At 39.9% G+C, this 27,172-nt stretch overlaps 6 protein-coding genes across 6 annotated transcripts; 2 read left to right on the top strand and 4 right to left on the bottom strand.

Moving 5' to 3' along the window:
• Nucleotides 1–6,043: 6,043 nt before the first annotated feature.
• Nucleotides 6,044–8,659, bottom strand: MRS44_010827 (uncharacterized protein; the record flags this gene model as incomplete). The annotated part of the gene is made up of 6 exons (XM_065620261.1): nucleotides 6,044–6,488; nucleotides 6,711–7,123; nucleotides 7,175–7,466; nucleotides 7,839–8,035; nucleotides 8,097–8,143; nucleotides 8,419–8,659. The coding sequence occupies 6 exons, from the start codon at nucleotides 8,657–8,659 to the stop codon at nucleotides 6,044–6,046; spliced, it is 1,635 nt and encodes a 544-aa protein (XP_065476450.1).
• An 87-nt stretch (nucleotides 8,660–8,746) lies between these two features.
• Nucleotides 8,747–9,474, bottom strand: MRS44_010826 (uncharacterized protein; the record flags this gene model as incomplete). Its single annotated transcript, XM_065620260.1, has 2 exons — nucleotides 8,747–9,193; nucleotides 9,403–9,474. The coding sequence occupies 2 exons, from the start codon at nucleotides 9,472–9,474 to the stop codon at nucleotides 8,747–8,749; spliced, it is 519 nt and encodes a 172-aa protein (XP_065476449.1).
• Nucleotides 9,475–18,587: 9,113 nt separating this feature from the next.
• Nucleotides 18,588–19,595, bottom strand: MRS44_010825 (uncharacterized protein; the record flags this gene model as incomplete). Its single annotated transcript, XM_046284243.2, has 5 exons — nucleotides 18,588–18,802; nucleotides 18,860–19,027; nucleotides 19,080–19,137; nucleotides 19,218–19,442; nucleotides 19,500–19,595. The coding sequence occupies 5 exons, from the start codon at nucleotides 19,593–19,595 to the stop codon at nucleotides 18,588–18,590; spliced, it is 762 nt and encodes a 253-aa protein (XP_046128138.1).
• A 797-nt stretch (nucleotides 19,596–20,392) lies between these two features.
• On the top strand, nucleotides 20,393–22,450 carry MRS44_010824 (uncharacterized protein; the record flags this gene model as incomplete). The annotated part of the gene is made up of 6 exons (XM_046272961.2): nucleotides 20,393–20,986; nucleotides 21,046–21,167; nucleotides 21,225–21,801; nucleotides 22,167–22,215; nucleotides 22,281–22,333; nucleotides 22,394–22,450. The coding sequence occupies 6 exons, from the start codon at nucleotides 20,393–20,395 to the stop codon at nucleotides 22,448–22,450; spliced, it is 1,452 nt and encodes a 483-aa protein (XP_046128139.2).
• Nucleotides 22,451–23,559: 1,109 nt separating this feature from the next.
• MRS44_010823 (uncharacterized protein) lies at nucleotides 23,560–24,234 on the bottom strand (the record flags this gene model as incomplete). Its single annotated transcript, XM_046274104.1, has 1 exon — nucleotides 23,560–24,234. One exon carries the CDS (start codon nucleotides 24,232–24,234, stop codon nucleotides 23,560–23,562), a length of 675 nt encoding a protein of 224 aa, XP_046128140.1.
• Nucleotides 24,235–24,716: 482 nt separating this feature from the next.
• MRS44_010822 (uncharacterized protein) lies at nucleotides 24,717–26,696 on the top strand (the record flags this gene model as incomplete). The annotated part of the gene is made up of 4 exons (XM_046282311.1): nucleotides 24,717–25,220; nucleotides 25,266–25,517; nucleotides 25,578–25,893; nucleotides 25,957–26,696. 4 exons carry the CDS (start codon nucleotides 24,717–24,719, stop codon nucleotides 26,694–26,696), a joined length of 1,812 nt encoding a protein of 603 aa, XP_046128141.1.
• Between the last annotated feature and the right edge of the window lie 476 nt (nucleotides 26,697–27,172).

The following is a 27,172-nucleotide window of genomic DNA, read 5'->3' as shown; positions in this document are numbered from 1 at the left end:
TACTTCCTAACCCTAACCCTAACCCTAACCCTAACCCTAACCCTAACCCTAACCCTAACCCTAACCCTAACCCTAACCCTAACCCTAACCCTAACCCTAACCCTAACCCTAACCCTAACCCTAACCCTAACCCTAACCCTAACCCTAACCCTAACCCTAACCCTAACCCTAACCCTAACCCTAACCCTAACCCTAACCCTAACCCTAACCCAATCCCTCACCCAATCCCTCACCATAACCACTCCCCCTAACCCTCAACTTAACCACTCCCCCTAACCCTCACCCAATCCCTCACCCAATCCCTCACCCAATCCCTCACCATAACCACTCCCCCTAACCCTCAACTTAACCACTCCCCCTAACCCTCACCACAAACACTTAACCCTAACTCTTAACTTAATTATTTCTCCTAACCTTTACCATAACTACTTCCCCTAACCTTTACCATAACCCTTAAATTAATATTATTTACCTTAATTCTTTATTTTTTTACTAACTTCTTAATTAATTTTCTTTCCTTACTCTTTTTCTCCTTTTTTTCCCCCTTTTTCTTTTTCCTTCTTTTTTTCTCTTAACTTAAACTCTCTCCTTTTTTAACTCTTAAAACTCTCTCCCTTTCTCTAAATTACTTTTCCTTTATAATAATTTATCTTCCCTAATTACCTTTTATTACTTTTAATTCTCATTTTCTCTTTTATTTTTTTAACCTTATCTCTATATAACTTATCTTTCTTTTTTCTTTACTTAACTTATTTATTTTTACTTATATATTTTATTCTCCCCCTCTCTTATTCACTTTAATAATAACCCTTTTTTTTAAAATAACCTATATTATAACCCTTATTAATCTTTTTACTTATTATTTTTCCTCTCTTTTTTTATTTACTTTTACCTTAAATCTTTTCTTTTATTACTTTTTTTTTTTTTTTTTTTAACCCTCCCTTAACCTATTTTTTATTCCTTTTTTTACTTAATATTTATAAAACCCTCCTAATTTATTTAATCTTTATTATAATCTCTCTTATAACTCTCTTAACTTTACCTTTTTACTTAACCCTTTTTTTTCTTTCTTTTTCATTTTATTTATCCTTTATCTTATTTTTTTTCTTTTCTTTTTTTACTTTTTTATTATTACTTTTTATTTTATTATTACTTCTACTCTTATACCTATTTTCTTATTTATTACTATCTATATCTTTCTAATTAATAACTTCTTTTATTTTTTTATTTTTTTTAAATATAATAACTTAATACCCTTACTTATTCTTATTTTATTATTTTTATTTTTTATCTCTTACTTTCTACTTAAATATACTTTAAATTTTATATTCATTTTTTCTTTAATTACTCTTTTTTTTTTTACCTCTTATTTCTCCTCTAACCTTTACCTCTTTACTTAACCCTTTCTTTTCTTTTTTAAATTAACTTACTTACTTACTTAACCCTAACCCTAACCCTCTACTTAATTATCCCCCCTAACCTTTACCTTAATTACTCCCCTCTTTTTTTCTCTCTTTTTTCTTTCCCCCTCTTTCTTTTTTCTTCTCTTTTTTTCTTCCTTTCTTAAACTCTTTTACCCTAACCCTAAAAAATACTTCTAAATCACCTATATCCTTACTTTTACTTATTTCTATTTTTTTCCCTCTTTTCTACTTCTCTTATTTTATCTTCCCTATCCTTTACTTACTTTATCCTATTATAATTCTTATTTTTACTTTTACTTATATCCTTATTTTTATTTTTTCTTATATCTTTACCTTTATTTTTATCTTAATTTTTACTTTTACCTTTATTTATTTCTTTTTAATTAATTTTTCCTTTTTTATTATCTTTCTTTTTACTTTTTCTTTTCTTTTCTTATAATTAACCTTCCTTTTATCTCTTCTTTTCTCTCTTTTTTTTTATTTATTTCTAATTAACTTATTTCTTTTAAAACTATTCTTATTACTTTCTTTTTACTTTCCTCTCTTTTTTTATTTCTCTTTATTTTTAATCTTTCTTTTTAATTACTTTTTATTATTTCTTTTCTTTTATTTCTCTTTAAATTACTTATTTTTTATCTTCTTTCTTATTTTAACTTCCTTCCTATTTCTCCTTTTACCTTCCTTTTACCTTTACTCTTTCTCTTACTTTACCTTAACTTACTAATTACTCTTTTATACCTTTTTTTTTTTTTCACCTCTTATTATAACTTCTTACTATAATTACCTCCCTCCCCTCTTAACCTTAATCTTTTTTCTTTCTTTTATCCCTATTACTTTTTCTTTTCCTTTATTTTATACTTTTTTTCTCTCCTTAATTTATACTACCTATCTTATATTTATACTCTTTCTTCCTTTCTTTTTACTCTTATTTCTCCCCCTCCTTTTACCCCTTCTTCCTCTCCTCTCTTACTCCTTACTCCTCTTCCTCTCTCCTCCCCTTATTCCTTCTATTTACTCTTACTATATACTCTTTCTTCTATTACTTTCTCTTTTTTCTTTATTTAACTCTTATTTATTTTCTCTTCTTTATATAACCCTCTCTCTTTACTTCTATTCTTTTTTCTTCTTTTTCCTTTTTTTCTCTTCTTCTTTCTTTTACTTTTCTTCTTCTTTAAACTACCCTTACCCTTTTACCTTTTACCTATCCTTATTTCTCTCTATATATCTTACTCTTTCTTTTTCTATTACTCTTACTTCTAACTCTACTTAACCTTTAACTACCTTATACTTACTTACTATATTTCCTTCTTTTCTTTATTTTCCTCTCTATTTATTACCTCTCTTTTTCTCTTTTTCTCTCTCTTTTACTTTTTATTCCTCTATTTTTACCTCTTGCTCTTTTTTTTTTTTTTTTTTACTTCTCCTTTCTCCCTCTATCTTTCCTCTCCTCCTTATTTATCCTTAATTAACTCTTTCTTTTTTCTTTTACTTTCCCTTTTTTAATTACTCTTTATTCCTTCTCTTCTTTTACTTCTTTTAATTACCTTTTACTCTTCCTTTACTTATTACTTATTACCTTCTCTCTACCTTACCTAATTACCTTTCTTCTTTATCTCTTTTCTCCCCTATTTTAATTTCTTACTTATCTTTTTAATTCTTCCTCCTACTTTACTCTATACTTTCCCTCTCTCCTAAACTAATATAACTTATCTTACCTCTTTACTCTCTTACTTACTACCTTTCTTTCTTTTACTTTTCTTTAACTTTTCCCTCTACTCTACTTAACTCTCTCTCTCTCTATTACTCACCCTAATTATTACTTTAATTACTCTCCTTAACCTTTATTATAATTTATTAACCCTAACTATTACCTTAATAACTCCCCCTTATTATTAATTTAATTACCCCCCTAACCTCTACTATAACCTATTAACCCTAATTATAATCTTAATATCTCCCCCTAATTATTAATTTAATTACTCCTCTTAACCTTTACCTCTCCTAACTTCCCATATTTTTAACTCCCCTTCCTCTTTCTTCTTCCTTCTCTTCCCTCTCTTTTCTCTTAACATTTTTATCTTTCCTTCCCTCTTATTCTTTTTTTTTTTACTCTTTCTCCTCTCTTCTCTTCCTCTCCTCTCTCTCTCTTATATGCCTTTTTTATATCCCCTTCTCTTCCTTCCTCTTTCTCTTTACTTCTCTTTCTCTTTTTCCCCCTTATCTTCACTCTTCTTCCTCTTTTCCTCCTCTTTCTTCCCTCTTTCCTTACTCTCTCTCTTCCCTCCTCTTCCTCTTTTCTTCCTCTATATATACTTCCCCTTCTCTCCTCCCCTCTTTCCTTTCTCCTATTCTCCCCTTTTCTTCTCCTATATACTCACCCACTAAACTCTTATTCCTCTTCTATAACCCTCTTTCTTTTCTTATTATTTTACTCTCTCTTTAAGTCTATATATTTTATTCTACCTCTTTCTTTAACCTAACTTAATTACTCTTACTTATATACGCTAACTTTTATTATCCTTTTCCCTTAACTTAATACTTACTCTTTTACTTATTATTCCCCTTACCTTCTTATAATTAATTTATGTCTCTAAAATTACTTATACTACCTTATCTCTATTAACCTTATTAAAACTACTCTTACTATATCCTCTCTATAAACCTCTCTAATACCTCTCTTATTACCTCCTCTCTATTACTCTCTTTTCCCTCTTTATTTTTCCCTTTTCTCTTTTTACTCTTTCTAAACTGCTTTTCTTTTACTCTTTTCTTTACCTTAATCTTCTTTTTACTTTTCTTCTTCTTAATACTTATAACCCCCCCCCCCCCTTCTTATAATCTTTTACTCTCTTAAATCCCTCTCCCTCTTACCTCCCTTTTTTTTTTTTTACTTATATTTCCTTTCCTTTCCCCTATTATATGTTACTTTTTTTTTTTTTTTACCTCTTTTTACTTCTCCTTTCTTTTTTTTTACTAATTTTTTTTCTTTCTTACTACTTTTACTTTTATACCTATATTCGCCCTAATTATTAACTTAGTTGCTGCTCTTAATAATTAATATAACTATATATCCTTAATTATTATCTTAATTACTTAACCCTAACCTTAAACTATGCTTAACCTAAATAGCGCTTAACCTCAATAGTGCTTAACCTAAATAGTACTTAACCTAAATAGCGCTTTATATTACCCTAAATATTAGCGGTTAATAATTACTACTTCTAACTCTCCCTACTACTTACTCTTACTAACTCCTATATTAGCGGTTAATAATTATTACTACTAACTCTCCTAGACACCAGCAGTTAGTTTCCTACCCACTTTTATACCTCTGCAAGTGGGGTTAGGTCTATGATATATTCTTTCTTTACTACCTTATATATAGCTAAATTCTGCTGCAGAGCTTAACTTTTTATATAGTAATCTATATATATTTCTATCTCTATTATTAGAAAGGCAATTATTATAGTAAGGAGGTATAGTTATAAGTATCGCGTTAGAGACTTGCTTAATTATTATGAATATTAGACTAGGTAACCTAGTCGAGAGAAATAAGCTATATAGTTTAATAATAGAATTTCTAACTTATAAACCAGATAATTAAGATTTAATTCCTAGTATAGCCTTTATAGGTTTTATTCTTTACCATATAGAGCCTTATTTTTCCCCCTTAATTATATTAATATAGGTTAGTCCTACCCTAGACCTTAACTTACCCCTATATATTACGTTTTTATCTTTTCTATCCCTTTCTTTATTTTTTCTTAAATTTTAACTAGAGGCTCTATAACTAACTACTATTTATTTATTATTAGCGGCGGGTTTCACCCAAGCTCGGCCAATAAAAGCGCTGCTACGTAGTTCGCCTGCGTATATCTACTATCTCCCAGCGAGGCACTTTTACTAAGCCATAACATATACTCTTAATACGTCCTAAATGTCTGGTTAAAATGCTTTAGGAACTAATCGGTATGGCATGGCTAGCTATAAGCCCCAAAACATAGAGGTATAACCTTATCTGGGAATCGATATGAACCATCTCCGTCATAGTCCGGGTCCGCCGCCCGACAGATCTCCTATGGCTAATAGCACATCTAATAGATAGCATATAGATCTATCTACTCCTTACCCCGGCTTTTGTAGTCCCGAAGTGCCTTCTGCTTCGCTTATATCTAATCATGGCGTCGCGTGCACGCTGCCGCTGTATGCTTAAATGGCTTCCCCTCCACCCGACAATATAGATAGCAGCCCATCATTATCTTAAGATCCCTCTCGTATCAGCTTAGCACCTTATTGTAAACTCGGGCCTAGTGAAGAACCTTACTGGGCCCAGTAAAAACCATCTCGCTGGCCATAGAGCACTATTTACCCTTACCCTCACCCCCGCTCGCTACTTCTTCCGCCTGGGGCTGCGGTAGATGGAACTTAAGATCGGTCGGCCGGCGTTTGATGTGGTGGTTGGGATAGACGCCGCAAAGCTTATCGCCTTCCATGCACTACCTCCAGTCCGACCGCATATCGAGGAATTGGCTTATGATGCCGCGCGAACACTGTTGCTGCGTGAGGTATAGCTGCATGGCCTCCTGGTCTGCCCCTAGCTGCCGGTCTAGCTGCGGTTGCTAGGCCGCGCTAAGTAAGACGATGGATTCTGCTACTTTGCTATCCCGACCGGCTCTGCCTGACTCCTGCGAGAATTCTATTATTAGATTTGGGGCGCCGACGTGGATGACCCACCGGACGTGCGGATGGTCGAAGCCAGGGCCCAGCGCAGATGTGGCTATAATAGCAGGCGGGTCCGTAGTACTGAGCCACTGCTCGATGACCGCCCTCCTCTCCTCCTCTGTACCAGAGTCAGCCGTGTATGACGGGCACCCCAGCAGGTCAGCGAGCTCCGCCACGAGCTCTTTCGTCTGACAGTATAAGATGATCTTATCCCGTTCGCTCTCGAAGAGGTCCTTCCGGGTCCAGCAGGTTTGGACAAGACGAGCCGCCCTCTGGCATAAGGTGCCTAAGCCTCGCTCACGCCGTATGATGTACCGGATGTTCGGCCGATTCGTCGACTCCCTGACTATATGCGGCCGAACGAGCTTATTATGCTCTATAAAGAGCTCTTGGTAGTCTGGCGGGAGCGTCGCCGTCAGCCAGACTGTCTGCGTCTGAACCCGCCGCACGTACCAGCCCAGCTGCGACATACACCGCCGATAATCGTTCGCCGTGATGGTCAGGTGGCACTCGTTAATCACGATCCGGTCCAGCCGCTATCGGTCCGCAAGTCGGTTGGCATACTCCAGGAAGCTTTCTGTGCAGGCGGCCTCGGCCGACATGATGACCAGCGGCGCCGACTTGGACGACCCTGGCGACCACACGTAGTGTTTCAACGCCACCTTGCCGAGGCGAACGAGCATATTACCGCGGAGGGCCACCGTAGGTAATATCAAGATAGTCGTCGCAGCGCCTTCGAGCGCAGCACTAACTATCACTATTAGTGTCTTGCCTGATCCGGTCGCAAGGATAACGATGACCTGCTCGGCTGGTCGCGGGCCCAATGTCGCCAGCATGCCATCTCGCTGACCTGGGCGACGTAATTGCAGCCCCGGGTCGTTGTATAGCCTGCGAGCCACCTTCAGCAGGCCGTCCTCCTTCTGGGCCGGCCTTGTGCGAAACCGCGCCTTCTTGCAAGCATTGAGCAACCCCTGCGCCTGCGTCCCTGATACCGTATGCGGCCGCTTCCCCTGGAGAAGTTAATCGACCCGGAACAGGGAGCGCCAGCTCTGCGATGCACGGTAGGCGCGATGGAGCAGCGTGCTCATCGTCAGCGTCGTGCTGCCAGCATAGGCATGGTTGAACGTGCGGTAGCTGTGGTTGCTCATTCCGGCCAGGTCCGCGAGGGCCGCCTCATCCTCGACTTCCTCAGCTGCCGCGATCTCCTCTAGGTCAAAGTTGGCCCGCTCCTTGGCGCTGAACTTCTCCTTGGTGATGGAAGCAGCAGCCTGGCGCCACCACGCCACCTGGAACTGCGGTACCTCGGCGCGTGCGCAGGCCCTGCGAAGGCAAGAAGAGATCGCGGTGTCCCTCCAGACCTCGCCGTCCAGGCTCGACCACAGGTACGGCGACAGCAAGGCGCCGGGCTTTCTCTGACGAAGGAAGACCTAGCGCAGCGGCGGCACCAGAGCCAGATATATCAAGAGCAGATCTCCAATCGCGCGGGGCAAGAAGCGGATATTCTCCGTCTCGGCACCAACCTATTCCTAGCTCTTGTGATACCGCACGTACACCATGACCATCTTCTCCCAGATTAATATGCATCGACGACGACCTGTGTTAGTATAGGTGACGGAAAGCAGCTCCGGCGCCCGCAACGGAGGAGCCGGCGGAACATAGATGAGCGTCACCATCCGCTTCAGGAACTCTTACACGTGCGCCTCGTAGCAGGCCATTGCCTTCGGACATAGGCTCAACCCGCCGGCCTGATCGGTCCGCACATAGACCCCTCGCAGCTCAGCCCTATGCTCGATCTGCCGGAGCAGGGCGTCCTGCGTTCCCTTTAGGATCTCGGCATTCCTCTCGTCCGTCAGCCACGAGCCGCCGTAGTCGTCGAGGTCCAGGTCGTCCTATAGTCTCCACGCTTCGATTGGTGCAATATCATTCACACCGAACAACAGCTCATCATACAGAAGCGAATGCGCCTGGCGAAACTCTGATACGACCAGCTGCGACACCTGTTCCATGTGTAGCTTAGTTCCCATGTAGTCGATCGTCTGGCCGTCGAGAGACCAGCGTGCCTGGTTCTTAGCGAAAGCCGTTCGAGATGCTACGAAAAGGTAGAGCCGCCACTACAGGATATAACCGAAGGGTGTCTCTGCCATCTGCTGGAAGTACTTTTTGCACATCTTCTCCAGCAGTTCAGGTATCCCGTCCTCGTCATCCTACTTATGGAAGCACACGAAGTCGAACAGGATGAGCTAAGCAGTCCACGTGAGTGCGGATAAGTTACTATTAAAGTTGCCTAGTTCGTTCCAGACGCACCGTTTGCGCTGCTCATCATCATTCGCCTCTCGCCGTGTAAAGGCCTTCTTCCGGCTAAGCATGGCGCAAAAGCTTAGTACCGCGGACCGGAACGGCCTGCTCCCGACTGTCTGGCAGATCAGGGATACGTAGAAGTTGCGAATGGCATGCTTCAGCTCAGCGTCGCGCTCGTCGTCATCTTCCTCATCAGCTGATTTTTCCTTCGCCATCTCGTCTTATTCCCGCAGGGCATCGATAATGCCTTCCATAGCTCGCTACTACTAAGGTATTAGTTCAATGACGTCCCGCGGCAACACTTAGTCCTCATTCTCCCTCATGAAGTGACCATCCTCGCAGAATACGACCCGATAATAGTACACGAGAAGCTGCTTCATCCTTCGGAAGTACGAGGTCAGCGAGGATTCATTCTTAAAACTGCGGAACCCGCCGGGCTTGCCGCTGCTCGAGCCGCCGGCATCACGGAACTCATTCAACCTCTTAGCCCGCTGCTGCGTCATCTTCCGCTCGAGTAACTTATCGCTGCAGAGCTTATAGGCGTCCCTGAGGACGGTCTCGGCCGCGACAAGGATGCAGATGAGGTCCGAGTTGTCCTCCCCTTCGCCGCCACAGTCCCCGCCTAGGAGCTTCTTCGGCGGCAGCGAGTACGACGACTGGATCTCGGCATCCCGGAGCCCCCGCATATGGGCAGGGAACCCGGTATAGACGAGCCACGGGACTCGGTCCGCTCGTGACTCCCCGACGTCCTACACAACCCCGGCCTGCTCCTCTAGGTCGCGGGATGCCTAGGCCAGATCCGCTTTTAGCTCATTAAATAGCTTCCCCTCCTCCTATGACGGCGGCAGAAGGAGTCTAAGGGCCAATACCTCCCCCGATAGCGATAACGATAACAAGGGTTCTTCAACGATGAAGTAATCGATGCGTCCCTTTGCCGTGAAATACGTCTGGAGCATACAGCCTCTCCAGAGGGGACGGCCTCTCGGTGCTGCGAGGCCTTCATACCATGTGCTGGCATGTGCTGGTGCATCTTGGCGAGCCTCCGTGTGCAGTAGTTGCAGCCATCACGCGTGCAGCAGTAATACCCGGTAAAGATAGCGAGGCCTTCAATCGGCCGGCAAGGTCTCGTCCTATCTAGCCTCCACTAACGGAGCTCCTCTACTAGGCGCAGGTCATAACTCGATAAGAGCTCAATAGTCGTCCTTAGCTCCTCACCCCTCATTCGGTGCGGCTCAGCCCGCAGGTGGCTCCTCCAGCTTGCCGCCTTGGGGACTAGACACATCCGGCATAGCCGGCAGACAACAACCCGGTGATCAGGGTCATAGCGGAGAATATCTAACCCCATGCTATAAATACGCGGCATGAATATATATATATATAATAATCATAAATAGTATATAAATATTTGACGAGGATGATAAGGATGATGAGGATGCAAAGAGTAAAGAAGGAGGGAAGGGAACGCCAGTTCTTCATTTTACAATCTAGAGACCTTACCCCCTTTTTTTCACAAACCCTCCAGAAGCGCAAAGGCTAGTTATTCACCCTCCTTCGCTCTATACGTAAGCAAACACAAGGCTAACGGTGAGGCTTTTAAGTTAGATAACTCACAAGGGTAGGAATACACTCTTCTCCTTCTGACGGATATCTCTTTTCACCCTTCGTTTTTTAGAATTATACTTCAAATTCATTATTCTACAAGTATATGCATATCATATCCTCATCCTCGTCGTCGTTATAGTGGCTCGGCGTTTCGTATTGGTTTTTGCTTTTGTTCATTGCGACCCTGGCACCAGTTTTGGTCCAATCAGCTTATGCCCTTTCACTTAAATCACCTTTCACTTCACTCAACGACCGCACGCTATCAAGCCATGTCATTTCCCACGCAAATTACGCTCTGCGAGGGTACCTACGAACCTGACCGGGGTCTGACCTTTCACTGAAAGGTCGTCGAGCAATAGTGGCTAGCCTTAAGGATAAAATTAATAAAGGGGAGATATTATATTATAGCCCTAGATAACCTTAGGCTATATAATAAAAAGGACCTATATTAGCTAATTAATTATATATAAATTAAAATAAATTACGCCTTATAGGTTATAATCCCCTCTAAGCCAGTTAGATAGATTATAACGGCTTAGGCCCTATAAGCTATAATCTATTATAAGCCACTATATCCCAGGAAGTATATAAGATATACTTATTATACTTTCTTATATAATAGCTACCTTAGCTATTAATATAACTTAATTATACTTAATACCTTTAAGCATATTACTAGACATAACTTATACTACGCTTAAGATAATACACCTAATCCTCTACTAATATAAACCTAGCACAACCAGTTTATCCCTTAGGAATACATATAATTATCACATGTTAATAGCTCTTATTTAGTAGATTACTCGCATTACCTTAAATAATATTAAACGTAATAACTACTTAGGCAACTCCCGCAAATAATTACTAGTAGGTCCTACCTATTAATCACCCACTTATTATACCTACTTAAGCTACTCTAACTAACAAAGAGATAGAAGACAGAGATAGCTTAGACGATAAGGAAAATAAATAACTTTAAGCTTAGATTACCGCTATAAGCGCCGAAATAGATATTATACATAAACTCATTAAAAGAATAAGCGAAGCCTAGCGCACCTAAAACGCGGAATACTTAGATAATATCTAGAATATTAGTAACATAGTAGCCACTACTATAAATAGAAGAGATATAAGAGAAATCCTAAAGCTAAACCCCCTAGAACCTTTTAATAAAATAGCCTATAAGCTACCTGCGTTTCTTACTTAACTAAGGGCATTTATAATATACTACCTAACGTAGTTTACCCTAGCCGCTAGCAAGGTCTAGTACGCTGCGGGAAGACTTAAGGGCCACGCCGCCGCATAGTTTAAACCCATTATAAGAGAATACCTTATAGTTCTAGCTAGCCAATATTCACTATATACCTAATACCTCTACTTAAACTATAAAGCCTTTAAGGCAGCGATCTAATAAGCTTTTAGAACTATTAATAAGAAGGCATAAACTAAAAAAAAGATTAAGGCACTATGATAGACTTAATCTGCTTTAAAATATAAGATAAGGTATTTATAGCTCGCCTTAAAGCTTAATTAGAATTAGAAACCCTTAATATCCTTCTTCTTCGATAGACTAAAAAAGGAAATATAAGTAGAACTCTATAAGGAGAAATAACCTAATAACCTAGTCGACTATATCAGCCGGGCCATTAAGATTAATAACTAATAGTTTTCTTAAAAAAAACTCTAGAACCCTAAGTTTAGTAACAATAAGGCTAATAACCCCTGATTTAATGCTAACCAAGGTAAGAAAAGAAGTAATAATACCTCCTATAGCACCGAAGCCGGCCTTATAATACTTAGAGCGGTATAGAAAGGTAAAAAAGATTACTAAGGCCTTAAATGCTATTACTGCTATAAGATAAACCATATTAAAAAAGTCTACTATAAAAAATAATAAGATATTAAGGAAAGATACTACTAACCTAACTAATAATAATCCCTCCTAGAAGGTAAGAAATATACTAACGCGGCTTAATAAGCCTAATAGGAAGATAAGGAACCCTAAACCGCGATCTAATTAACTAAACTTATTGTAATATCACGAAGCGGATATAATATACTAATAAGATAAGGTTAAGATAAATACGAATAAGAACTAGATATAGGAGTATCCTATAGTTAGGTAAGACGCCCTAGGAAGTAACTAAAAGAAACCTAGGACATATAGTAGTAATCACTCCTAGAACTAATAAAATAAGGGAACCCTATGCTATACATAGCGAATAATAGGAAGGTTACTATCGCGGTTACCTAGAAGCTTAAATAGAAAGAGGAAGCAATACCAGTAGGATAGGAATAATAAATGCCCCTAATACTAGCTAAGTAAGTAAACTACGAGGAAGCCGCCGCAAAAGGTTTCTATTATAAGAAATAGGTCATAGGATATAATAAATATTCCCTGCTACTATTTATTATACACCGCAGAGATTATTAGTAAGATAACCCTATATAATGCAACTGTAATTTATGCCTATAATATTAGATTAAGGCGTTATAAAAATACGATAAAACCTATAAATAATAGGAACGAGCCCGCAATAATAGAAAACCCTAATAAATAGATTAGCTCACCTAAGCAAATAGCGAAGATATCTATTAAACTAGGTTTAAATATAAAATAAAAAAACTATAGAGGGAGTTATATAAATTATGCACTTAATAATAAAAAGCAAGGAAAAATAATAAAGAGCTATAAAAGGAAGAAAACTACCCCCGGCTATATGACGAAAATAATAATAGGTACTAAAATAACCTATAAGAAAGATATATCTAAACCGCGCGAGAGTATATAGATATAGCAGACATATAAGAAATTTATATCTAAGCCTACTATAGGGAACTAGCTAAAAACCTATAATACTAGGAAGCACTATTTAACCTATAAGACAATATAAGGATATACTTAATACATAAGGAATACCTTAGTATCTCTTAGATATCTTATTAATATTACTAGTGCAAAGAATATAAAGAAGAAAAGTAAGAATAAGACTACTTTCCTATTACTCTATTAGCTTAATTAAATAATAAACCCTATATATAATATAAAATAGAAGGCTATTAAGTATTCTATTAATATAATGCTATTAGTATTATATATATATAATACCACGAAGACCTATACCGAGTAATCTAGAAATATAAATAGACTATTTATAAGGTAGAAGATTAATAAAAGTAAGTTAGTTAAAAAGAAGCACTAAAAAATAAGAACTAATCGCCTAGTTAGAAGATAAAAAAGACCTAAGACGAGAATAAAAATAATAGTACTAAGACTAGCTATATAGCTAAGATAATACACATAACTATAAAGTATATAATAATAGCGAATATGAGCATAACTATATTAGCTATATATTATTAAAAAACTAATAAACCCACCTATAAAAAGGCCATAGGCAAAAAAACGGCTTATAATACTATGAAAGGCCTTATATACTACTAAAAGAGGACTAATATAAAGATATTTAGAAATACTAGTATAAGTCAAAGGAAAATAACTACGCGCTTTAGTAAATAATAGAGCTAAATAAAATCTATTTAACCTAAGGACAGCAAATAAGCTCGAGCTATTATAGAGGTATAAGGCGGAACCCTATATAATAATTAACCTCAAAGGGAAGTAATTTAACTATAATAATAGAGTTATTAATAGCGAGATTAATTACCTTAAAGTTTTTATTAAAAGAAAAAACTAAGGAATCTTATTTAATATTATACCTATAGAAGGCTATAACCTAATACTTAAGTACCTATAGTTACGCTAATTTAACCTATATTTTAACTAGAGGATTAGCTAAGTGCTCTCTTTTAATAATAAAGCACTCTCTATAATAAATAATAACTTAAAAGATAATATAAGATCTTAAACTTTTATTAAAGACGCTAAAGAAATTAGGTAGAGGCAAACATAAGATACCTCCTTACCTAAAGGGATATAATATAAATATTATAATAAATAAAAATAATAAAATTAATAAATAATTATATGCGTTATATAATAATTCTAATAATTAGAAAAAGACCTTAAGTAAATTAAGAAAATACTAGAAGAAGAATAACTTAAGAATATATTATTAAAGTACCGCATCTATAAGAAACTCTTCGCGGAGGAACTTAAAATAGGTCTACTACTATATATATATTATGATTTAGAAATTAAATTTATTAATAGGAAGCAACCTAGCTTTAATAAACTCTACCTACTTAACGCGGCATAACTACTAGTATTAAAGGAATATATTAAAGAAATACTATGGAAAGGATATATTAGAGAAAGTAAGTTATTTATTAGATACCTTATTATATTTATCCTAAAGAAAAATAGAAAATTCTATCTTTATATTAACTTTAAAATACTTAATGCTATTATAGTTAAGGATTATATATCGCTACCTCTTATTAGCGAGTTAAAGGATTGACTTTTTAGAATAAAGTATTTTATAGCACTTAACCTTAAAGGAGCCTATAACCTTATTTAGATTAAAGAAGGATATAAATGGAAAACCGCTTTTTATACTAAGTATAGACTATTTAAGTACCTTATTATGCCTTTTAGACTTATAAATATACCTACCGTATTCTAATAAATAATTAATAATATACTACGGGAATATCTAGATATATTTATTATATATTACCTAGATAATATCCTTATCTTCTCTAAAATAAAAAAAAAATATATAGAATATATCTATAAGGTACTATAAATACTATAAGATACTAACTTATTAGTAAAGCCTAAGAAAAATAAGTTTCACGCATTAAAGGTAGAATTTCTTAGATATATTATCTCCCATAACGAGATATATATAGACCCTAAGAAGGTCTTAGTAGTTAAAAACTAAAAGGAACTAACTAATATTAAGGAAATATAAGCCTTCCTCGGTTTTACTAATTACTACCATAGATTCCTTAAATAATTTAAGAAGATTATAGCACTACTAATAGATCTCACGAAGAAAAATAAAATATTTATATTTAGGAATAAAGTATAAGAAGCCTTTTATATAATTAAAGGACTTATCCTAAGCGAACTAATACTTAAAATATTTAACCTATCCCGACTAATAAAACTTAAAATAAATGCCTTAGACTTTATACTAAGAGCCTAGATTAAATAACAAGATAATAAGGGACTCTTATACCTAATTATATTTTACTCCCATAAGCTATATAGAGTAGAACTTAATTACCCTATTTATAATAAAAAATTCCTCGCAATTATTAATACCTTTAAAGAATTCTAATACTACCTTCTCAGAAGCACCTATTAAATCAAGGTATATATGGATCATAAGAATATCACCCATTTTACAAAAACCTAAAAACTTAGTAGATAATAACTATGATACGCTAAATACCTCTTAGAATTTAACTATATTATTATCTATATTAAAGGAACAGAAAATAACTAAGCTAACGCTATTAGCTAATGACCTAACCTAGATATAGGAAAAGTTAAGGCTAAAGAATAACTATTATACTTTACCTTAGAAAGGCACCTAAGATAAAAATTCATTAGATAAATATAGAAGTTAGCACCCTTATTAAAATACCTTATACTTATTAGAAAACATAAACAACTAGTTATAGACTTTACCGATTATATACAAGGATATTAATAATAGAGCAATAAAGTTTAGACTTATAGAGAAAAAATCTCTATCCCTAACGAAATACTCTAAATTATCTTTAATTACTATTACCACTAAGTTATATAATATAGTAACTTAAAAGAAATAACCTAAGCTATATAATAGCACTATAATAACTATAACCTTAAGGATAAGATATAAGGGAAGATATATTATTATAAGAAATATCACAAGTAGATTAACTAATAGATCTAGGAATAATAAAAGGAACTAGGGCTCTATAAATAGTCTAAGATTATAAGAACGCCACACTAGACAAATAGAGCCGCCTATATAGTAGAATAGGGTAATCTACTCCTAGAATAGATCTAGTAATATAATAAATAACTCCTAGATAATAAGAAAACTAATAAATAATAAGTCCTAGATAAACTATACTATAAATTTATACGCGAAATATATAGCTACCCGCTATATAGATACTAAGAAATTAATAAAACCTTAGAATAAGTTAAAATAATATTTACTTTTCCTAATATAAAGAAGATTATTTTAATAATTACTAAATAATATAACCTTTACATAAAAACCAAGGCATAACGCTATAAACCCTATAGGAAACTATAGCTACTCCTAGTTATATAATAACTATAGGATTTAATCACTATAGATTTTATCATAAAATTACTACTATCTAAAGAACTAGCTACTAGAAACTTCTATAATAGCATTCTTATTATTATAGATAGACTTATAAAATTCTCCTATTTTATACCCTATAGAGAATTAATAATAGCAGAAGAATTCACCTACCTCTTCTATTTCCATATCGCTAAGATATATAGCATACTACTCGAAATTATTACGGATCAAGGACTACTATTTACCTTAAAATTTTAATAGAGCCTCATAAGATATCTAGGGATTAACTATAAACTCTCTATAATATACCATAAGGAGATAGATGGTTAAACTAAACGCATAAATTAGATATTAGAATAATACCTTTAGTGCTATATTAACTATAAATAAACTAACTAGGTTAAAAAACTACTAGCCGCATAGCTAGCTTATAATATAGCTATAAATAAAAGCATAAAAATCATACTAGCCTACGCTAATTTCAGATTCATATTAGATATATACTAATAAACACAAGACACCGTTATTAACCCTAAGGCAATCCTTACTAGTAACTAGCTAAAGAACCTATATAAAGAAATAAGAATAGAACTTAAATTTATTAGAAATAAGATAATAAACTACGCTAATAAGAAAAGAATTAAGGGACTAATCTTCTCGGAGGGAAATATAATCTATTTCGCAATAAAAAACATTAAAATAAAACAATAAAATAAAAAACTTAACTATAAATATATTAGACTATATAAAATTAAATAGAAAATCTTAGAAAATAACTATAAATTAGACTTACTACTAAAAGTTAAGCTTTATCTAATTATTTATATTTTATTACTTAAATTAATAGAAAATACTATCTAAGTTAAAACTAGTAATAAATTAGAAATAAAAGTTAATAAATTAAAAGAATATATTATAAAAAACATCCTCGATATAAATAAAATTAATAATAAGATAATATATTTTATTAAATAAAAGGACTACTTAGACTTAGAAAATACCTAGGAACCCCTAGAATACCTCACTAGTATATAATGCCTTCTAAAGGACTTCTACTAGCGACATTAGAAAGAGATATAAACTCAAGGCTAATAGCACTCTAGTTAATAGTATCCACAGCGCCTATAAATTACGCGGCAATCATAGCCTCCGACTCCGCCTTCTTAGTCTCCTCTAATTCATCTAAGAAACAAAAGCTATAAATAGCCATCTCGATACCTTTAGTGCGTAACTAACGCTTCTAGCGATAGAGCCAGGTTAAACGAGCTAAAACCTTATTTACCCTCGCTTAAGCCTCCTAGGCTTCTCGCTATAAACGCAGGAAGTCCTCCTTAATATACTCTTCTTTAGAATCTAGATAATTAGACTCTTAATAAATATAATTTACTAAGAAATCATTAGCAGATAAGAAACCCCATAGGCAAGAATATATAAATAAGCACTAGAAATATTCACTAATATATCGCAAGAAAGGCTACAATAAGCGCACTCCCCGTAGTAATCCGATTTTTTAGGTAAGGCCATATAACATAGACCATAGGAACAATAAGATAAATAAGGCATAATTTTAAATCTAAAATAGTTAATAATATCGCCTAGTTTAAGGGCAGCTAACTATTTCTTAGAAAGGGCAGGACAACTAGATATATTAGCAAAAGATTTTTTATAGGTTTAGGATTAATATACGCACACGGGATAATTAAGGTCGCAGATATAGCCTTAAGGATAAGACCAACAGAGGGGAGACATTATGTCATAGCCTAGAAGACCCCTAGGCCACGTAATAAGAAAGACCCACATTAACTAGCTAATCACGCATAGATTAAGACGGATCACGGCTCATAGGTCATAATCCCCTCTGAGCCAGTTAGATAGATCATAACGGCTCAGGCCCTACAAGCCATAATCTATTATAAGCCATTATATCCCAGGAAGTATATAAGATACACTCATTGCACTTTCTTATATAATAGCTACCTTAGCTATTAATATAACTTAGTTATACTTAATACCTTTAAGCATATTACTAGACGTGACTTATACCACGCTTAAGACAACGCACCTAATCCTCTGCCAATATAAACCCAGCACGACCGGTTTATCCCTTGGGAACGCACACGATCGTCACATTTTGCCAGCTTTAACTAATTATATTATATATACCTATATCTAATAACTATTAATACTAGCAATAGCCACCTTTTAACATATACCAGACGAGGAGTACAGTCACTCATAGGTTTCCTATTTTTCCAATTCGGAACCTTAGTTAACCTTAGAGCATTCCTTCTAAATCAAATCAGGCCTCGGCATCCCTCTTCATAGTTTCCGCAATCCACTTAACAGTGGGCTTAGAAAGCTTGTTCATCTCCTCGTCAGTCATCTTGTTGGTAGCGAGGTACTTGTTGGGCCCAGGGATGTTAGCACCCTTCTGGAAGCCTGGACGCTCAAGTAGCCCCCAGAACCACTTGGAGACATTCGGAAACTCTTCAATGGAGCGCAATCCAGAGAACCCTGGATACAGTCAGAAACAGATTCAATTACATTCCCTGTGGGTGTGAATATACTTACGAATTGCAGAAACCCACGGCCAAATGGCAATATCTGCGATTGTTAGACGGTCGCCGACCACAAAGCCAGTCTGACTCTTCTTCAGATGGCCATCCAGAACTCGAAGCAAGCGGCGGCTTTCATTGACAAAACGGTCGATTGAGTACTGGTGGGTGCCTTGTGCAGAGCCTGCATGAAACATTAGGTGGGGTTCGCGGCCTTCAGCATGAATTCTACGTACGAGTGAAGAAGTTGGACTGGCCGAGCATAGGCCCAAGGCCACCCATCTGCCACATCAACTAGGACAGAGTTAGCAAGAGGTGCTTCGCCGTGATCCGCGCCGGAGGCCATCGGCTCAATTGAATATGTAATCCCTTACCCAACTAATGGTCTCCCAGTGCTCCTTAGTCCCGTATGGGTAGGAAATCGAGTGGTTCGTGTCGTACTTCGCCACTAGGTATTCAAGTATGGCTCCCGACTCAAAGATCTTGAGGTCCAAGCCGTCACCCGTCTTGTCTGTAATGGCTGGGATACGTCCATTGGGGTTGATCTCAGTAAACCACGGCTCCTTCTGCTCGTTGTTGAACATATCAATCTTCACCAGCTGTATCGTGTGTCAGGTCCATCGCTCGGCCGGCAATATTAAGGGCGACGGCAGTACCTTGTACTCGAGCCCGAGCTCTTCCAGGGCAAGGTGGACTTTCAGCCCATTAGGCGTGCCCTCGCTGTACGCAGTGATGTTGGTATTGGTGGGCATCTTGTTAAATATTAACTCGGTGTGTTGAGATCTGGTTGGTGAGAATGTCATAGGATGAAGTAGGAATTAGTTGGTGGCAGGACCATGGATATATATACCAGATGTATCATATTTCCATCTCAATTATATTACGATACGGAGATCTGATCCGAAACTTCCATGACTATTATCTTGTCATGTCGGATGGACGGCACACCCAAGTTGAGAATTACTAATGAACGGGCCAGACACCTTTGGCAGCTGATCCAAGAGCGAGACCAATCCCAAGCTGAGTATCTGGCAACTTTCTCATCTCGTCTGTATAAACAATCACTGATTGCTGCAAACTATCGAGGACCTGCTACCGGATTAAGAAAAGTGTGTTGCGTAAGCTCAGGAGAGGCCCAACATCAGAGCTTGATGTGGGGTGATAGTCTCGGTATTACGACGAAGCAATTAATCAGCGAGTCGGACTTCTGAATCATTTGAGCCGTTACCTGCGAGTTCATTGGCTAGACAAGCAAACCTCCACCCACAGCGGCGTTGACTAATACACCGAGCTTTACTCACTGCAAGATGCCAGGGACCAGATACTCAATCAGGAAAAGCTCCATCGCTGTCAGCTGGTGCGACGCTTTCTCAGAGTGGTAGATCACCTGATATGGTGTAGGACTCAGTTTACCTAGGCAACCACAACGTCAAGAGCAATATGATGGATCTCTGTCTTTCTCTCTGGCATTCGCTTCCCAAAGCCTCCCTCCCCCCTCTGCCTCGTCCGTCTCGCATTCCCGAGAGTCCGGCTTCTCTATCTAACGACCATGGATCCCTCCAAGAAGAAACGTCTCCTTTTTGTGCATTCCACCGGACCGACACATGTTCACGGCCGTGATAAGACCAGCAGGGCCAAGATCCGTCGTCATGTCATGGAAGACATTGGAAAATCAAGACGCAAGCCCCAGCGAAATCCGCAGTTCATGATCGAAATGCGGCCTTCTGAATTTACGAATAATATGGGCCTGGACTCTCTCAGGCTGCCTTTCTGGAGCCAGGATCCGCTCAGCGTGCTCGAGCAACAGTGGGGAATGGACGCGTTCTCGGCCTACGGAATCACTTTGTTGGGTTCTGAAGGCAAAAGGTTTTTCGGCAATGCAGATGCATTGACTCCTGAGGGATTCTCATTCCCTTTTGCCTTTACCTCGTCCGCATTCCTCCGACATTTCAAGGCCATCTTTTCCGACCAGCCTATACTCAAAGCAATCTATCACCAATCATCTGCGAGGATCAAAGTCGTGGCATTAGAACGCGCCTTGGAGACGATCACATGCATCGAAGCGACCATGGCCAATCCCAGCTTTGATCCAGCGATGGGGGACCGCGTAGTCTATGCCATACTGTCCATCATCTGCTATAATGTAAGTGGAACGCAGGTCGTATGCTGCCGATTTATTTATGCTAATGATCGTGCCGCCAGCTCTTGGACATGGACTTGGACCAAGCACGCGTTCATTTAGAGGGCCTCAGCTTGCTGATTGCTGCTCGAGGCGGCATGCAATCTCTAAAGGGCAATAATGAGCTGAGATTGATGATACTCTGGTACGGCTAACCGAACGATGTCTTGGCCCTCGACTGTCGCTAATTGCCACCCCCTAGGGTCGACGTCATGACGTGCTTACTGTTCGATACCAGACCACGCTATCCCCTGCCCCAGGACCTCATCCCTACAATATCACAGGCTGACCCATCAAACGGTCTCCCGATATCACTCTTGAGAATCATGGCGGCGGTTGCTGACACGAGAGACTCGCAGCTGACTCACATTCCAGCTTGTGTGACTGGATTAAACGCAGTAGCTACCATGATCGAATCAGAGCTGACTACGAGAGGGGATGCCCTATGGAAAGATGAAATCTTTCTGGGGCTACGAATCAATCCCCTCGCACATCTTTTGTTCAACCACCCAATACGATCTACTAGGTTCTCGTCGCCCTTGGATCAGACCCTGGCGTCAATACGGCTAGGTGTCATTGTTTGGATCATCTGTGTGAAACGCATGTGTCGATCATGGCCCGGCTCTCCCATGGCGTATGTGCCTGAGTTGCTAGACTCTCTCAGCATACAGTCTAGCACTGCCTCGAATACGTCGGATGATATTCTTTCGGTGAATCTGTGGCTTAGTGTTCTTTGCGGGGTGGCATCTTGTCGCGGATCGCGCGAACGGAAAGCGGCTGTTAGTTTGATCGTATATAATATGCAACAACTAAACAACAAGGTATGGAGCGAGAGCATGATGGGTGTGCGGAAAATGCCGTGGATCAGCTCCTTCGAGGCACCCCTAGCTGAAGTGAGGGGTGACGTTCAATGTCTCCACGGCCGACAATAACTTGCTGGAGTTGATACCTTCTTTGGGATATAAAATTAGTTCCCCCAAACACCGCCAAACACTTTTAGCGCCTCAGAGAGGTGTTTTTGGAAAAGGAAGAAAGACAGTATCTGGCTCATGTATTTAATTGGTAATCGAGGCTCCCCTCCTTCATAACCCCTGCCATCATGCAGCCAATATAAGGAAGCATGCATTTGCACTTCTTCTTGCAGGAGATTAGCAATGACCCAAGGATCACAAATGTGGTTTTTATTGCTTCGGGTAAGTTGGCAATGTCCCCCACGCGCTCAATACCAGTTGCAAGACCTTTGCTAACAACTACATAGAAGAGTTAGATGCACCTTGCAGGTTGGAAGGTGATACAAACATGGATGAATGGGTAAGTGTACCATTATATATGCCCCTGTGCCTATGATTTTGCTGACCATTCTTTGCATAGCTTATCGAGACCTTGTATGCGCCTATCATAAAGAGCGAGGGAGAGAAGAACCAGTAAAACAGGAGGCGCGAGTAGATGGGGAGTAGATTTGGTTTTTTGGCTTCTTTCTATAGGTCTAGCTTCATATATTCCTCTATCAACTTAATATACATTTCTATCCCCAAGAACCTCGCCACCTAAAGAGACACTAAAACTTTCCCTATTTCTTCTCATCTAAGAACCTGATAAGCTCTTCTTCGACTGCGATCACCTTTGGTGCCTATTACTGTGCTGGAGCGGCTTATGTTTTTCAAGCTACCTGTTTCGCCTGGTGTAACAAAAGAGCATAGCTCTCTCTGGTTCGAAGGCAAAGGGCTTACTTAGGGGTAGTCGCCCATGGGACCATGAGAACTAGATATTTGCGGTATAGCTTGACGCAGAGCGTTTAACACGACAAGGTGGAAGGTGTCATTATATCCCTACATATCACGGTTGCAATGTGTGGCGTAGGGATGTCTGTCCTGATGATTCTGTTCTGGGTCATCTGCCGAGATATTAGGGCGCGCTGGCGGGAACAGCCACGACTTGATTAATACTTTCAATCAAAGAACTCTTAATAACATTTTCTTCCTACCTCTAATATTAAAGATCTTAAAAACTAATTAATTAAGCAATCTAAACTCCCAGGAACTTTCATCATTAGGTTTAGGGCCGCGCTCCTTAATGGGTCGTGTCTCTTCCTCTCGTCCAACCCCCAGAACTCGTTCTCCATTTTCCTCCAGACTAATAAAGCCGATCCGGATCATTAAATCTTCCACCATGAGCCTCATGTCGCTTCCGGGCATTCTTCTAGCCGTGGAAGGTAGGTTAATAAATCTAGAATCGCGCAGCACCGTAGAGGCGTAGCCAAAAATCTCTGGTCCTATCGCAAGATGAGCAAATATAACGCTCGCCACCCCCCCAAGGATCAAGACGATGGATGACAGGATAGAGAGCGCTGCCCAGAGGTTTGAAACGACATAGACCTCGACCAGGTTCGCAACTTCAACAGGAGCTGTGATATTGGCCTCCAGCAAAGTCCCGTTGTTGATGCTGCCCACAGATGTCGCCATGTGCATCTGACTCAGTTGAACATACGTGTTGAGTAGTTGACTTAGCCGGCTACCGAGCTGCTGGCCGTTTAACGCCTAAAAACCGGCACTAGTAGGGGTGCGGCCCAGATCTGTCAACTTAGGGTCGATAAGATATTGTATGCTAAGATCTGCGTTGTTGAATGATAGACCACTGGCTCCTCTAGGTAGCAGGTAGGAAACATGTCGAAAGACGTCGATGAAAGAGAGAGGGGAGATGTTCTCTGGGGCATGTCGGCGTTGTGAAGGACGCTGGGCAGTGACGGTGCAATTTTGTCGGGCTGAAGCATCGCGACGTGAGCAGTTGACGCGAGACTCGACGTAGTCTTGCCTCACGTCACAAATAAACTGAGCTTCATAGTTGAACCAGGTGGAGAAGTCGGCTTGAAAAAGGAGTCTGGTAGGCCCAGCCTCGATGTTCGTCTCGTTCTCAAAGATGGCTGGGGACACCGGGCTGTCAACCTCCGGGATCCATAGGTCATCAACGAATCGATCCAGTCCAAGGCCCCAGGAAGCGCGGGGTTCGTAGAAGCTAAAGCCGTTCCAGGAGCCGTTCTTCAAAGCCTCGGGACGCCAGTAGTGATATGTACCATCAGACATATCGTACTTCCACTTGAGAGGCGACCACTTCCGATTACGCACAATCTCAGCGCTCTGGCAATTAAGACGAATATAGCTTGATTCCAGAGAGGATGAGATCAAAATAACACCAAATAACCAACAGCAGCTCATAATGGTCTAGCAGTGAGACAAGCTCTTTGGAGATCTGCTTGCGCTCATCCTGGATGGCCTTGATCAGCCTCAACCAGGTCCCCGCGGACCCTTTGCACTTAATCTCCGCGGAGCCCGAGACACGGCTGAAAGGGATATGCGCTATGACACAACGACGCTCCAACTTGTATTATTTACTTCGTAAAATTTCCTAAAATTGCAAAAATACCCAATCTTGGATATTTGTGCCGCGATTCTCATGTCATAGGCCGAGGCTTTCTTCGTTGTCTCGTCTTAGGAGGTACGCGTGAGACTGTCTAATACTTGTGCAGCAATTGTATACTCCTCAGCTCTAGACATATTAAATAGGGCATATAAATAAGTTCTCGATATCTTGACAGCTTCAGACCCTTTCGAACTACAATACTGTCAACCCAAGCAAAAGCCCAATTGTTTTCCCACTCAATTATTTCCTCACTACCCTACCTGGTTCGTTTTGCAAAATGGCCGCACACCGTGATCAATCGCCATCGGCCTTTTTTCTCAGCCCCCTGGATACCTACGACGGAGGTTTCTACTCCCACGCCGTCACCGTCAATAGACCCGGGCGGTTGGTTCGGACTTCGGGTATCATAGGAAAAAGACCAGATGGCTCCCTCCGGGGCGACTTCACCGAACAAGTCGATCTCGCCATCGACAACTTGCTCTCAACCCTGAACGCTGCAGGTGCAACAGGCAGGGATCTGATCCAGGTTAACATGTACGCGGTTGACTGGAAAGAGGAGCACATCACGAAGATCCAACCCTCCTTCGCAAAGCTCATTAGCTTTCATGGCGGCGCCATCCGTCCAACGACGCTGCTGGTCCCTGTTAACTCGTTGGCCCACCCTGGGTTGAGGTTTGAGATTCAGGTGACTGCAGCCATCCCAGGACTTGGTCAACCATGGCAGAAGTCACTCTCCACCCAAGTCAACGAAGTACCACGTCGAAGAGTGGATGCTGTCGTTGTGGGTGCTGGATTTAGTGGCCTTCAAGCAGCGTATGATATCTAGCAAGCTGGATTGGCCTCGCTTGTCCTGGAGGCTCGCCATCGCATCGGCGGTCGAAGCCACACACATAAGCTTACTAGCCAGGAAGGCCACGTGGAGCTCGGTGCTACTTGGATCAACAAAAACACTCATCCCAAGGTCTACAATCTGGCTGTCGCCTTTGGACTACAGATGAGCGTGCAATATCTCGAAGGTGACAGTCTGACTGAGCTGCCCGACGGCACCGTCGTACGAGGACCGGCTACTGATTTTGCGGTATCTATATACTGTTCGGACAATAAATGAGACCGAAAGGCTAATCCAAGTTGATTAAAGGCTGGCGATGCTAGTTTGAGTAAGGCCGTGGAGGCTCTGATCAAAGAAATCGAGGCCGGTGGCGACATAGCCGATATCAAGAATCCCAGTGCTTTCCCAAAAGAGCTAGACGTTTCTGTTGCCGAGTGGATGGATCTCAAAGACCTTGACCCCATTGCCCGTGCTGCGATGGAGTTGGTTCTTCTGGCCTCTTATGGGCAGCCATCCTCCAAAATCGGCATCCACTATAGGTTTGACCACATCAAGAGCGCTGCTGGATGGGAAGGCGTTACCACGGACGGTCCGATGGGCGGACAATACATGAAGGTCCGTCAAGGTGAGAACAGCCAATTAGCCCATCGCGTCTATCTCTAGTACATGGGTCTGACAACCTTTATAGGATCATCGGCAATCGCCGAGGGCCTGGCTGCAGGGTTGACGCCGGGCTCTATACTCCTTGAATCACCGGCCAAGGAGATCTCACAGTTCCCAGACTTCGTCTTGATCAAAACCAGCAATGGTAAGGTCATACAAGCAAGGAAAGTGATTATGGCCAACCCCATCAATACTTATGACTACATCCGTTTCACCCCCCCTCTGCCACGAGGCAAAGCAACCATTACTTCCAAGGCGCTCCCCAGCATCTACGCCAAGGTTCTGCTCTCTTACGCTAGGCCGTGGTGGCGCGAGATTGGCTTATCTGGGAAGTTCCTAAGCATGACTGGTCCTATCTGCTTCTCCTGGGATACTTGTGACTTGGACACTCAACAGTACTCTCTGGCAGTATTCGTGGCTGGCCCGATCGCTACGGAGTGGCATCAGCTTCCGGCCATCCAGCGCGAACAATCCATCGTTAGCCATCTAGCCAGGCTAGTTGGCCCCGATCATGGGCATCTTGCACATGAAGTACTTGAGGTCAATGCCATGGAGTGGACCAAGGAGGAGTTTGTGGGAGGGGCCCCTGGCTGCTCAATGCCGCCAGGTGTATGGGCTGATCATGCACAAGATTGGCGGGAGCCCTTCAGACACATTCATTTTGCAGGTAACGAAACTGCATTTGAATTCAAAGGATATTTGGAAGGAGCTGTCCAGGCAGGCTCTAGGGCTGCGGATGAAGTTAAGGCCGCGCTTCTACTTTGACGGGCTGGATTTTGCTTATGACTCGATTTCCGGAATAAAGTACTGCAAATGATTTAATAGAAAACTATCTTTATCATTATTACTACAGCGATTATATTAGTGGTGCATTTTAGGTCCGGGTTAGCATGTATGTATAGGTGTGGCCGCGGGTCTTGGTAAAATTTCCTCGCTTTAAAAAATTAACGTTAAAAAATTCTAAAAAGATTAGCTTTATAATACATAAGACCTACCCTATATAATTAAATAGCACTTTTTCTAAGCTATATAATAATTTTTTTTTAATTATTTTGAAGTAATTATTAGCTTATAATAAGCTATATATATTATAGCATAACACATAGTCATATATGCCTCCACAAAAACTCACCAATCAAGGGAAACAACTCACAGTTAACCCAGTATATACCGTGAGCCGGGATAATAGACTTATGAAAGGACTCAACTTACCATAAGCCCCGACTCACGATCATAAGCCG

This window comes from Fusarium solani, assembly GCF_023522795.1.
Source record: "Fusarium solani strain SB1 chromosome Unknown bctg00000006, whole genome shotgun sequence".
Taxonomy (NCBI): Eukaryota; Fungi; Ascomycota; class Sordariomycetes; order Hypocreales; family Nectriaceae; genus Fusarium; species Fusarium solani.
The sequence above is the reverse complement of the archived record's forward strand: the minus strand, read 5'-3'. Positions and strand labels throughout refer to the sequence as shown.